Source organism: Pseudophryne corroboree, chromosome 4 (assembly GCF_028390025.1).
Source record: "Pseudophryne corroboree isolate aPseCor3 chromosome 4, aPseCor3.hap2, whole genome shotgun sequence".
NCBI classification, from domain to species: Eukaryota; Metazoa; Chordata; class Amphibia; order Anura; family Myobatrachidae; genus Pseudophryne; species Pseudophryne corroboree.
Window position 1 is genome coordinate 2,338,245 of NC_086447.1, and position 12,617 is coordinate 2,350,861.

General features: G+C 48.1%; 1 protein-coding gene across 7 annotated transcripts in view; it reads right to left on the reverse strand.

The window, feature by feature from the left end:
* IFT172 (intraflagellar transport 172) overlaps positions 1 to 12,617 on the reverse strand; it is a 553,694-nt gene that overhangs the window by 431,566 nt on the left and 109,511 nt on the right. For all 7 annotated transcript variants that reach the window (XM_063914906.1, XM_063914909.1, XM_063914907.1 and 4 more), the window contains exons 8-9: positions 5,463 to 5,677; positions 5,267 to 5,390 (exon numbers count right to left, since the gene is read on the reverse strand). In XM_063914906.1, coding sequence (XP_063770976.1) covers positions 5,267 to 5,390; positions 5,463 to 5,677 — 339 coding nt within the window. The remainder of the gene's footprint in view (positions 1 to 5,266; positions 5,391 to 5,462; positions 5,678 to 12,617) is intronic.

The following is a 12,617-nucleotide window of genomic DNA, read 5'->3' on the forward strand; positions in this document are numbered from 1 at the left end:
ACATGGAGCCGGGGAGAGAGCGGTCACTGTATGAGAGGGTAACATGGAGCCGGGGAGAGAGAGTCACTGTATGAGAGGTAACATGGAGCCGGGGAGAGAGCGGTCACTGTATGAGAGGGTAACATGGAGCCGGGGAGAGAGGTCACTGTATGAGAGAGTAACATGGAGCCGGGGAGAGAGAGGTCACTATATGAGAGGTAACATGGAGCCGGGGAGAGAGCGGTCAATGTATGAGAGGGTAACATGGAGCCGGGGAGAGAGAGTCACTGTATGAGAGGGTAACATGGAGCCGGGGAGAGAGCACTCACTGTATGAGAGGTAACATGGAGCCGGGGAGAGAGAGGTCACTGTATGAGAGGTAACATGGAGCCGGGGAGAGAGAGGTCACTGTATGAGAGGTAACATGGAGCCGGGGAGAGAGAGGTCACTGTATGAGAGGGTAACATGGAGCCGGGGAGAGAGAGACACTGTAAGAGAGGGTAACATCGAGCCAGGGAGAGAGAGAGTCACTGTATGAGAGGGTAACATGGAGCCGGGCAGAGAGCGGTCACTGTATGAGAGGGTAACATGGAGCCGGGGAGAGAGCGGACACTGTATGAGAGGGTAACATGGAGCCGGGGAGAGAGCGGACACTGTATGAGAGGTAACATGGAGCCGGGGAGAGAGAGGTCACTGTATGAGAGGTAACATGGAGCCGGGCAGAGAGCAGTCACTGTATGAGAGGGTAACATGGAGCCGGGGAGAGAGCGGACACTGTATGAGAGGTAACATGGAGCCGGGGAGAGAGCAGTCACTGTATGAGAGGGTAACATGGAGCCGGGGAGAGAGAGTCACTGTATGAGAGGGTAACATGGAGCCGGGGAGAGAGCAGTCACTGTATGAGAGGTAACATGGAGCCGGGGAGAGAGAGGTCACTGTATGAGAGGTAACATGGAGCCGGGCAGAGAGCAGTCACTGTATGAGAGGGTAACATGGAGCCGGGGAGAGAGCGGTCACTGTATGATAGGGTAACATGGAGCCGGGGAGAGAGAGGTCACTGTATGAGAGGGTAACATGGAGCCGGGGAGAGAGGTCACTGTATGAGAGGGCAACATGGAGCCGGGGAGAGAGAGGTCACTGTATGAGAGGGTAACATGGAGTCGGGGAGAGAGCAGTCACTGTATGAGAGGGTAACATGGAGCCGGGCAGAGAGCAGTCACTGTATGATAGGGTAACATGGAGCCGGGGAGAGAGCAGTCACTGTATGAGAGGGTAACATGGAGCCGGGGAGAGAGGTCACTGTATGAGAGGTAACATGGAGCCGGGGAGAGAGCAGTCACTGTATGAGAGGTAACATGGAGCCGGGGAGAGAGGGGTCACTGTATGAGAGGGTAACATGGAGCCGGGCAGAGAGCAGTCACTGTATGAGAGGGTAACATGGAGCCGGGCAGAGAGCAGTCACTGTATGAGAGGGTAACATGGAGCCGGGGAGAGAGGGGTCACTGTATGAGAGGGTAACATGGAGCCGGGCAGAGAGCGGTCACTGTATGAGAGGGTAACATGGAGGCGGGGAGAGAGCAGTCACTGTATGAGAGGGTAACATGGAGGCGGGGAGAGAGGACACTGTATGAGAGGTAACATGGAGCCGGGGAGAGAGCAGTCACTGTATGAGAGGTAACATGGAGCCGGGGAGAGAGCAGTCACTGTATGAGAGGTAACATGGAGCCGGGGAGAGAGCAGTCACTGCATGAGAGGGTAACATGGAGCCGGGGAGAGAGCAGTCACTGCATGAGAGGGTAACATGGAGCCGGGGAGAGAGAGGTCACTGTATGAGAGGTAACATGGAGCCGGGCAGAGAGCAGTCACTGTATGAGAGGGTAACATGGAGCCGGGCAGAGAGCAGTCACTGTATGAGAGGGTAACATGGAGCCGGGGAGAGAGCGGTCACTGTATGAGAGGTAACATGGAGCCGGGAGAGAGAGGTCACTGTATGAGATACGTATAACGCTCTGGTTACTCAGTGTGTAATAATCATCCTCTGATACTATAATACCTCCAGTGACTCAGGCCAGGCTTACACACACTGACATACGTATAACGCTCTGGTTACTCAGTGTGTAATAATCATCCTCTGATACTATAATGTCTCCAGTGACTCAGGCCAGGATTACACACACTGACATACGTATAACGCTCTGGTTACTCAGTGTGTAATAATCATCCTCTGATACTATAATGTCTCCAGTGACTCAGGCCAGGATTACACACACTGACATACGTATAACGCTCTGGTTACTCAGTGTGTAATAATCATCATCTGATACTATAATACCTCCAGTGACTCAGGCCAGGATTACACACACTGACATATGTATAACGCTCTGGTTACTCAGTGTGTAATAATCATCCTCTGATACTATAATGTCTATCAGTGACTCAGGCCAGGATTACACACACTGACATACGTATAACGCTCTGGTTACTCAGTGTGTAATAATCATCCTCTGATACTATAATACCTCCAGTGACTCAGGTCAGGATTACACACACTGACATACGTATAACGCTCTGGTTACTCAGTGTGTAATAATCATCCTCTGATACTATAATACCTCCAGTGACTCAGGTCAGGATTACACACACTGACATACGTATAACGCTCTGGTTACTCAGTGTGTCATAATTATCCTCTGATACTATAATACCTCCAGTGACTCAGGTCAGGATTACACACACTGACATACGTATAACGCTCTGGTTACTCAGTGTGTAATAATCATCCTCTGATACTATAATACCTCCAGTGACTCAGGTCAGGATTACAAGCACTGACATACGTATAACGCTCTGGTTACTCAGTGTGTAATAATCATCCTCTGATACTATAATACCTCCAGTGACTCAGGTCAGGATTACAAGCACTGACATACGTATAACGCTCTGGTTACTCAGTGTGTAATAATCATCCTCTGATACTATAATACCTCCAGTGACTCAGGTCAGGATTACACACACTGACATACGTATAACGCTCTGGTTACTCAGTGTGTAATAATCATCCTCTGATACTATAATACCTCCAGTGACTCAGGTCAGGATTACACACACTGACATACGTATAACGCTCTGGTCACTCAGTGTGTAATAATCATCCTCTGATACTATAATACCTCCAGTGACTCAGGTCAGGATTACACACACACTGACATACGTATAACGCTCTGGTCACTCAGTGTGTAATAATCATCCTCTGATACTATAATACCTCCAGTGACTCAGGTCAGGATTACACACACTGACATACGTATAACGCTCTGTTCACTCAGTGTGTAATAATCATCCTCTGATACTATAATACCTCCAGTGACTCAGGTCAGGATTACACACACACTGACATACGTATAACGCTCTGGTCACTCAGTGTGTAATAATCATCCTCTGATACTATAATGCCTCCAGTGACTCAGGTCAGCGATTACACACACACTGACATACGTATAACGCTCTGGTCACTCAGTGTGTAATAATCATCCTCTGATACTATAATACCTCCAGTGACTCAGGTCAGGATTACACACACACTGACATACGTATAACGCTCTGGTCACTCAGTGTGTAATAATCATCCTCTGATACTATAATACCTCCAGTGACTCAGGTCAGGATTATACACACTGACATACGTATAACGCTCTGGTCACTCAGTGTGTAATAATCATCCTCTGATACTATAATACCTCCAGTGACTCAGGTCAGGATTACACACACTGACATACGTATAACGCTCTGGTTACTCAGTGTGTAATAATCATCCTCTGATACTATAATACCTCCAGTGACTCAGGTCAGGATTACACACACTGACATACGTATAACGCTCTGGTTACTCAGTGTGTAATAATTATCCTCTGATACTATAATACCTCCAGTGACTCAGGTCAGGATTACAAGCACTGACATACGTATAACGCTCTGGTTACTCAGTGTGTAATAATCATCCTCTGATACTATAATACCTCCAGTGACTCAAGTCAGGATTACAAGCACTGACATACGTATAACGCTCTGGTTACTCAGTGTGTAATAATCATCCTCTGATACTATAATACCTCCAGTGACTCAGGTCAGGATTACACACACTGACATACGTATAACGCTCTGGTTACTCAGTGTGTAATAATCATCCTCTGATACTATAATACCTCCAGTGACTCAGGTCAGGATTACACACACTGACATACGTATAACGCTCTGGTGACTCAGTGTGTAATAATCATCCTCTGATACTATAATACCTCCAGTGACTCAGGTCAGGATTACACACACACTGACATACGTATAACGCTCTGGTCACTCAGTGTGTAATAATCATCCTCTGATACTATAATACCTCCAGTGACTCAGGTCAGGATTACACACACACTGACATACGTATAACGCTCTGGTCACTCAGTGTGTAATAATCATCCTCTGATACTATAATGCCTCCAGTGACTCAGGTCAGGGATTACACACACACTGACATACGTATAACGCTCTGGTCACTCAGTGTGTAATAATCATCCTCTGATACTATAATACCTCCAGTGACTCAGGTCAGGATTACACACACACTGACATACGTATAACGCTCTGGTCACTCAGTGTGTAATAATCATCCTCTGATACTATAATACCTCCAGTGACTCAGGTCAGGATTATACACACTGACATACGTATAACGCTCTGGTCACTCAGTGTGTAATAATCATCCTCTGATACTATAATACCTCCAGTGACTCAGGTCAGGATTACACACACACTGACATACGTATAACGCTCTGGTTACTCAGTGTGTAATAATCATCCTCTGATACTATAATACCTCCAGTGACTCAGGTCAGGCTTACACACACTGACATACGTATAACGCTCTGGTTACTCAGTGTGTAATAATCATCCTCTGATACTATAATACCTCCAGTGACTCAGGTCAGGATTACACACACTGACATACGTATAACGCTCTGGTTACTCAGTGTGTAATAATCATCCTCTGATACTATAATACCTCCAGTGACTCAGGTCAGGATTACACACACTGACATACGTATAACGCTCTGTTCACTCAGTGTGTAATAATCATCCTCTGATACTATAATACCTCCAGTGACTCAGGCCAGGATTACACACACTGACATACGTATAACGCTCTGGTCACTCAATGTGTAATAATCATCCTCTGATACTATAACGCCTCCAGTGACTGCTGATTCCAGAGAGGATAGAGAGAAGACTGGTTGCTCACCGCACACAGCCGGGAGCCGTCCCTTTTCCAGGCCAGGGTGGTGATGCTGTACAGGTTGGGAATGTCCTTCGGTCGGGCTTCCTCCCACAATCCCCGTCGGGGGCTCCAGTTCAGCACGCGAAGCCTTAGGAGACAATGGGTCAGTTAGGGTGGAGACACTACACAGGGAAACACTCAGATCAGTCATTCATCCCACCTGTCGTGGCTTCCAATGACCACGGACTGTCCGCTGGGACTAGCTGCCGCCGCACTCAGCTCTCGCTCTCCCGGGTCTCGGCTATAGTCGAAGGTTTGGATGACTTGTCCCTCTCTGCCATAGGCCACCAACTTCTTATCGCAGCCCCCAGCAACAACGCTGTTAGAAGCCCAGGCCAAGGCATAGGGCGGACATGGGTGACTGGCAAACTTTCCCTGAAACACATGGGGAAGAGATTATCCAGCCTCCTAATATAGAATGTCATCCCGATACAAGTCATGTGACTTACCATATGCGATTACACCTCCCAATACAGAATGTCATCCAGATACATAGAGCAACATGTCATGTGACTGACCATGTGTGATTATACCTCCTAACCCCTTATATCACGTTACTCTGTATTATAACGTTACTACAACACTTACTGATCTCCCTATCATCTGAGATTATACCTCCTAACCCCTTATAATTACATGTCTGGAATATGACACAGGTAGTTCCACTGCACAAAAGTGGAAGCAAGGAAGAAGCAAGTAACTACAGACCAGCGAATCTTACATCAGTAGTAGGAAAAGTAATGGAAACACTTTAAAGAAAGAGTTGTAGATTATCTCAAATCCAGAAATTTACAGGAACCCTACCAGTATGGATTCACTGGGGGGAGATTATGTCAGACAAATCATATAGACTTTCTTTCACTGGGTGTCTAAAATAATAGATTAAGTAGGGCTCCTAGATGTAGCTTATCTAGACATCAGTAAGGCATTTGACACTGTCCCACATCGCAGACTGCTACATAAACTTGAAAGCGTCGGGATTGGATACGATCTTGGTTGCAGGATAGAAAACAGAGAGTTGTGGTAAATGGAGTGCATTCACAGGAGGGAAAAGTTACCGGTGGTGTACCCCAGGGATCTGTACTTGGACCAGTGCTTTTTAATATCTTTATTGGTGACATTGCAAAATGTCAATAAAGTGGAAAGTATGCCTTTTGCAGATGACACAAAGGTATGAAATGGTAGAAACACTGGGAGGGGTAAAACAAATGATTGAGGATCTAGGTAGACTACAGGAATGGTCAAGAGTGTGGCAATTACAGTTTAAATGCCAAAAAATGCAAAATCATGCACTTGGGTCTCAGAAATCCAAAGGCTTAATATAGTATTAATGGCACTATACTGGGGACTACTGAGGAGGAAAGGGATCTAGGAGTCCCTATTTCAGGTGACATAAAGGATAAATATAGTATTAATGGCACTATACTGGGAACTACTGAGGAGGAAAGGGATCTAGGAGTCACTATCTCAGGTGACATGAAGGATAAAATAAGAATTTACTTACCGATAATTCTATTTCTCGTAGTCCGTAGTGGATGTTGGGGACTCCGTAAGGACCATGGGGAATAGCGGCTCCGCAGGAGACTGGGCACAAAAGTAAAGCTTTAGAACTACCTGGTGTGCACTGGCTCCTCCCCCTATGACCCTCCTCCAAGCCTCAGTTAGGATACTGTGCCCGGACGAGCGTACACAATAAGGAAGGATTTTGAATCCTGGGTAAGACTCATACCAGCCACACCAATCACACCGTATAACTCGTGATCTAAACCCAGTTAACAGCATGATAACAGAGGAGCCTCTAGAAAAGATGGCTCACTACAGCAATAACCCGATTTTTTGGTAACAATAACTATGTACCAGTATTGCAGACAATCCGCACTTGGGATGGGCGCCCAGCATCCACTACGGACTACGAGAAATAGAATTATCGGTAAGTAAATTCTTATTTTCTCTAACGTCCTAAGTGGATGCTGGGGACTCCGTAAGGACCATGGGGATTATACCAAAGCTCCCAAACGGGCGGGAGAGTGCGGATGACTCTGCAGCACCAAATGAGAGAACTCCAGGTCCTCCTCAGCCAGGGTATCAATTTTGTAGAATTTTACAAACGTATTTGCTCCTGACCAAGTAGCTGCTCGGCAAAGTTGTAAAGCCGAGACCCCTCGGGCAGCCGCCCAAGATGAGCCCACCTTCCTTGTGGAGTGGGCATTTACAGATTTTTGGCTGTGGCAGGCCTGCCACAGAATGTGCAAGCTGAATTGTACTACAAATCCAACGAGCAATAGTCTGCTTAGAAGCAGGAGCACCCAGCTTGTTGGGTGCATACAGGATAAACAGCGAGTCAGATTTTCTGACTCCAGCCGTCCTGGAAACATATATTTTCAGGGCCCTGACAACGTCTAGCAACTTGGAGTCCTCCAAGTCCCTAGTAGCCGCAGGCACCACAATAGGTTGGTTCAGGTGAAACGCTGAAACCACCTTAGGGAGAAACTGAGGACGAGTCCTCAATTCCGCCCTGTCCGAATGGAACATCAGATAAGGGCTTTTTCAGGATAAAGCCGCCAATTCTGACACGCGCCTGGCCCAGGCCAGGGCCAACAGCATGACCACTTTCCATGTGAGATATTTTAACTCCACAGATTTAAGTGGTTCAAACCAATGTGACTTTTGGAACCCAAAACTAAATTGAGATCCCAAAGTGCCACTGGAGGCACAAAAGGAGGCTGTATATGCAGTACCCCTTTTACAAACGTCTGAACTTCAGGGACTGAAGCTAGTTCTTTTTGGAAGAAAATTGACAGGGCCGAAATTTGAACCTTAATGGACCCCAATTTCAGGCCCATAGACACTCCTGTTTGCAGGAAATGTAGGAATCGACCCAGTTGAATTTCCTCCATCGGGCCTTACTGGCCTCGCACCACGCAACATATTTTCGCCAATTGCGGTGATAATGTTTTGCGGTTACATCCTTCCTGGCTTTGATCAGGATAGGGATGACTTCATCCGGAATGCCTTTTTTCCTTCAGGATCCGGCGTTCAACCGCCATGCCGTCAAACGCAGCCGCGGTAAGTCTTGGAACAGACAGGGTCCTTGCTGGAGCAGGTCCCTTCTTAGAGGTAGAGGCCACGGATCCTCCGTGAGCATCTCTTGAAGTTCCGGTTACCAAGTCCTTCTTGGCCAATCCGGAGCCACGAATATAGTGCTTACTCCTCTCCATCTTATCAATCTCAGTACCTTGGGTATGAGAGGCAGAGGAGGGAACACATACACTGACTGGTACACCCACGGTGTTACCAGAGCGTCTACAGCTATTGCCTGAGGGTCCCTTGACCTGGCGCAATACCTGTCGAGTTTTTCCCAACGGTTTATAATCATGTGGAAGACTTCTGGGTGAAGTCTCCACTCTCCCGGGTGGAGGTCGTGTCTGCTGAGGAAGTCTGCTTCCCAGTTGTCCACTCCCGGAATGAATACTGCTGACAGTGCTATCACATGATTTTCCGCCCAGCGAAGAATCCTTGCAGCTTCTGCCATTGCCCTCCTGCTTCTTGTGCCACCCTGTCTGTTTACGTGGGTGACTGCCGTGATGTTGTCCGACTGGATCAACACCGGCTGACCTTGAAGCAGAGGTCTTGCTAAGCTTAGAGCATTGTAAATGTCCCTTAGCTTCAGGATATTTATGTGAAGTGATGTCTCCAGGCTTGACCATAAGCCCTGGAAATTCCTTCCCTGTGTGACTGCTCCCCAGCCTCGCAGGCTGGCATCCGTGGTCACCAGGACCCAGTCCTGAATGCCGAATCTGCGGCCCTCTAGAAGATGAGCACTCTGCAACCACCACAGGAGGGACACCCTTGTCCTTGGTGACAGGGTTATCCGCTGATGCATCTGAAGATGCGACCCGGACCATTTGTCCAGCAGGTCCCACTGGAAAGTTCTTGCGTGGAATCTGCCGAATGGGATTGCTTCGTAGGAAGCCACCATTTTACCCAGAACCCTTGTGCATTGATGCACTGAGAGTTGGCTCGGTTTTAGGAGGTTCCTGACTAGCTCGGATAACTCCCTGGCTTTCTCCTCCGGGAGAAACACCTTTTTCTGGACTGTGTCCAGGATCATCCCTAGGAACAGAAGACGAGTCGTCGGAACCAGCTGCGATTTTGGAATATTGAGAATCCAATCGTGCTGCCGCAACACTACCTGAGATAGTGCTACACCGACCTCCAACTGTTCCCTGGATCTTACCCTTATCAGGGAATCGTCCAAGTAAGGGATAACTAAAATTCCCTTCCTTCGAAGGAATATCATCATTTCGGCCATTACCTTGGTAAAGACCCGGGGTGCCGTGGACCATCCATACGGCAGCGTCTGAACTGATAGTGACAGTTCTGTACCATAAACCTGAGGTACCCTTGGTGAGAAGGGTAAATTGGGACATGAAGGTAAGCATCCTTGATGTCCTGAGACATCATGTAGTCCCCTTCTTCCAGGTTCGCAATCACTGCTCTGAGTGACTCAATCTTGAATTTGAACCTCTGTATATAAGTGTTCAAAGATTTTAGATTTAGAATCGGTCTCACCGAGCCGTCCGGCTTTGGTACCACAACAGTGTGGAATAATACCCCGTTCCCTGTTGCAGGAGGGGTACCTTGATTATCACCTGCTGGGAATACAGCTTGTGAATGGCTTCCAAAACTGTCTCCCTGTCAGAAGGAGACATCGGTAAAGCCGACTTTAGGAAACGGCGAGGGGGAGACTTCTCGAATTCCAATTTGTACCCCTGAGATATCACCTGAAGGATCCTGGGGTCTACTTGCGAGTGAGCCCACTGCGCGCTGAAATTCATTGAGACGGGCCCCCCACCGTGCCTGATTCTGCTTGTAAAGCCCCAGCGTCATACTGAGGGCTTGGCAGAGGCGGGAGAGGGTTTCTGTTCCTGGGAACTGGCTGATTTCTGCAGCCTTTTTCCTCTCCCTCTGTCACGGGGCAGAAATGAGGAACCTTTTGCCCGCTTGTCCACGAAAAGACTGCGCCTGATAATACGGCGTCTTCTCATGTTGAGAGGCGACCTGGGGTACACACGTGGATTTCCCAGCTGTTGCCGTGGCCACCAGGTCTGAAAGACCGACCCCAAATAACTCCTCCCCTTAATAAGGCAATACTTCCAAATGCCGTTTGGAATCCGCATCACCTGACCACTGTCGTGTCCATAACCCTCTACTGGTAGAAATGGACAACGCACTTAGACTTGATGCCAGTCGGCAAATATTCCGCTGTGCATCACGCATATATAGAAATGCATCTTTCAAATGCTCTATAGGCAATAATATACTGTCCCTATCTAGGGTATCAATATTTTCAGTCAGGGAATCCGACCACGCCAACCCAGCACTGCACATCCAGGCTGAGGCGATTGCTGGTCGCAGTATAACACCAGTATGTATGTAAATACATTTTAGGATACCCTCCTGCTTTCTATCAGCAGGATCCTTAAGGACGGCCATCTCAGGAGAGGGTAGAGCCCTTGTTCTTACAAGCGTGTGAGCGCTTTATCCACCCTAGGGGGTGTTTCCCAACGCACCCTAACCTCTGGCGGGAAAGGATATAATGCCAATAACATTTTAGAAATTATCAGTTGTTATCGGGGGAAAACCACGCATCATCACACACCTCATTTAATTTCTCAGATTCAGGAAAACTACAGGTAGTTTTTCCTCACCGAATATAATACCCCTTTTTGGTGGTACTCGTATTATCAGAAATGTGTAAAACATTTTTCATTGCCTCAATCATGTAACGTGTGGCCCTACTGGAAGTCACATTTGTCTCTTCACCGTCGACACTGGAGTCAGTATCCGTGTCGGCGTCTATATCTGCCATCTGAGGTAACGGGCGCTTCAGAGCCCCTGACGGCCTATGAGACGTCTGGACAGGCACAAGCTGAGGAGCCGGCTGTCTCATGTCAACCACTGTCTTTTATACAGAGCTGACACTGTCACGTAATTCCTTCCAACAGTTCATCCACTCAGGTGTCGACCCCCTAGGGGGTGACATCACTATTACAGGCAATCTGCTCCGTCTCCACATCATTTTTCTCCTCATACATGTCGACACAAATGTACCGACACACAGCACACACACAGGGAATGCTCTGATAGAGGACAGGACCCCACTAGCCCTTTGGGGAGACAGAGGGAGAGTTTGCCAGCACACACCAGAGCGCTATATATATATACAGGGATAACCTTATATAAGTGTTTTTCCCCTTATAGCTGCTGTATTTTTAATACTGCGCCTAATTAGTGCCCCCCTCTCTTTTTTAACCCTTTCTGTAGTGTAGTGACTGCAGGGGAGAGCCAGGGGAGCTTCCCTCCAACTGAGCTGTGAGGGAAAATGGCGCCAGTGTGCCGAGGAGATAGGCTCCGCCCCTTTTTCGCGGACTTTTCTCCTGCTTTTTTATGGATTCTGGCAGGGGTTAAAATTCATCCATATAGCCCTGGGGGCTATATGTGATGTATTTTCGCCAGCCAAGGTGTTTTTATTGCTGCTCAGGGCGCCCCCCCCCTAGCGCCCTGCACCCTCAGTGACCGAAGTGTGAAGTGTGCTGAGGAGCAATGGCGCACAGCTGCAGTGCTGTGCGCTACCTTGGTGAAGACAGGACGTCTTCTGCCGCCGATTTTCCGGACCTCTTCTGTCTTCTGGCTCTGTAAGGGGGCCGGCGGCGCGGCTCTGGGACCCATCCATGGCTGGGCCTGTGATCGTCCCTCTGGAGCTAATGTCCAGTAGCCTAAGAAGCCCAATCCACTCTGCACGCAGGTGAGTTCGCTTCTTCTCCCCTTAGTCCCTCGATGCAGTGAGCCTGTTGCCAGCAGGTCTCACTGAAAATAAGAATTTACTTACCGATAATTCTATTTCTCATAGTCCGTAGTGGATGCTGGGACTCCGTCAGGACCATGGGGATTAGCGGGCTCCGCAGGAGACAGGGCACATCTAAAAAAGCTTTTAGGTCACATGGTGCGTACTGGCTCCTCCCCCTATGACCCTCCTCCAAGCCTCAGTTAGGTACTGTGCCCGGACGAGCGTACACAATAAGGAAGGATCTTGAATCCCGGGTAAGACTCATACCAGCCACACCAATCACACCGTACAACTTGTGATCTGAACCCAGTTAACAGTATGATAACACAAACGAAGTAGCCTCTGAACAGATGGCTCACAACAACAGTAATAACCCGATTTTTGTAACAATAACTATGTACAAGCATTGCAGACAATCCGCACTTGGGATGGGCGCCCAGCATCCACTACGGACTATGAGAAATA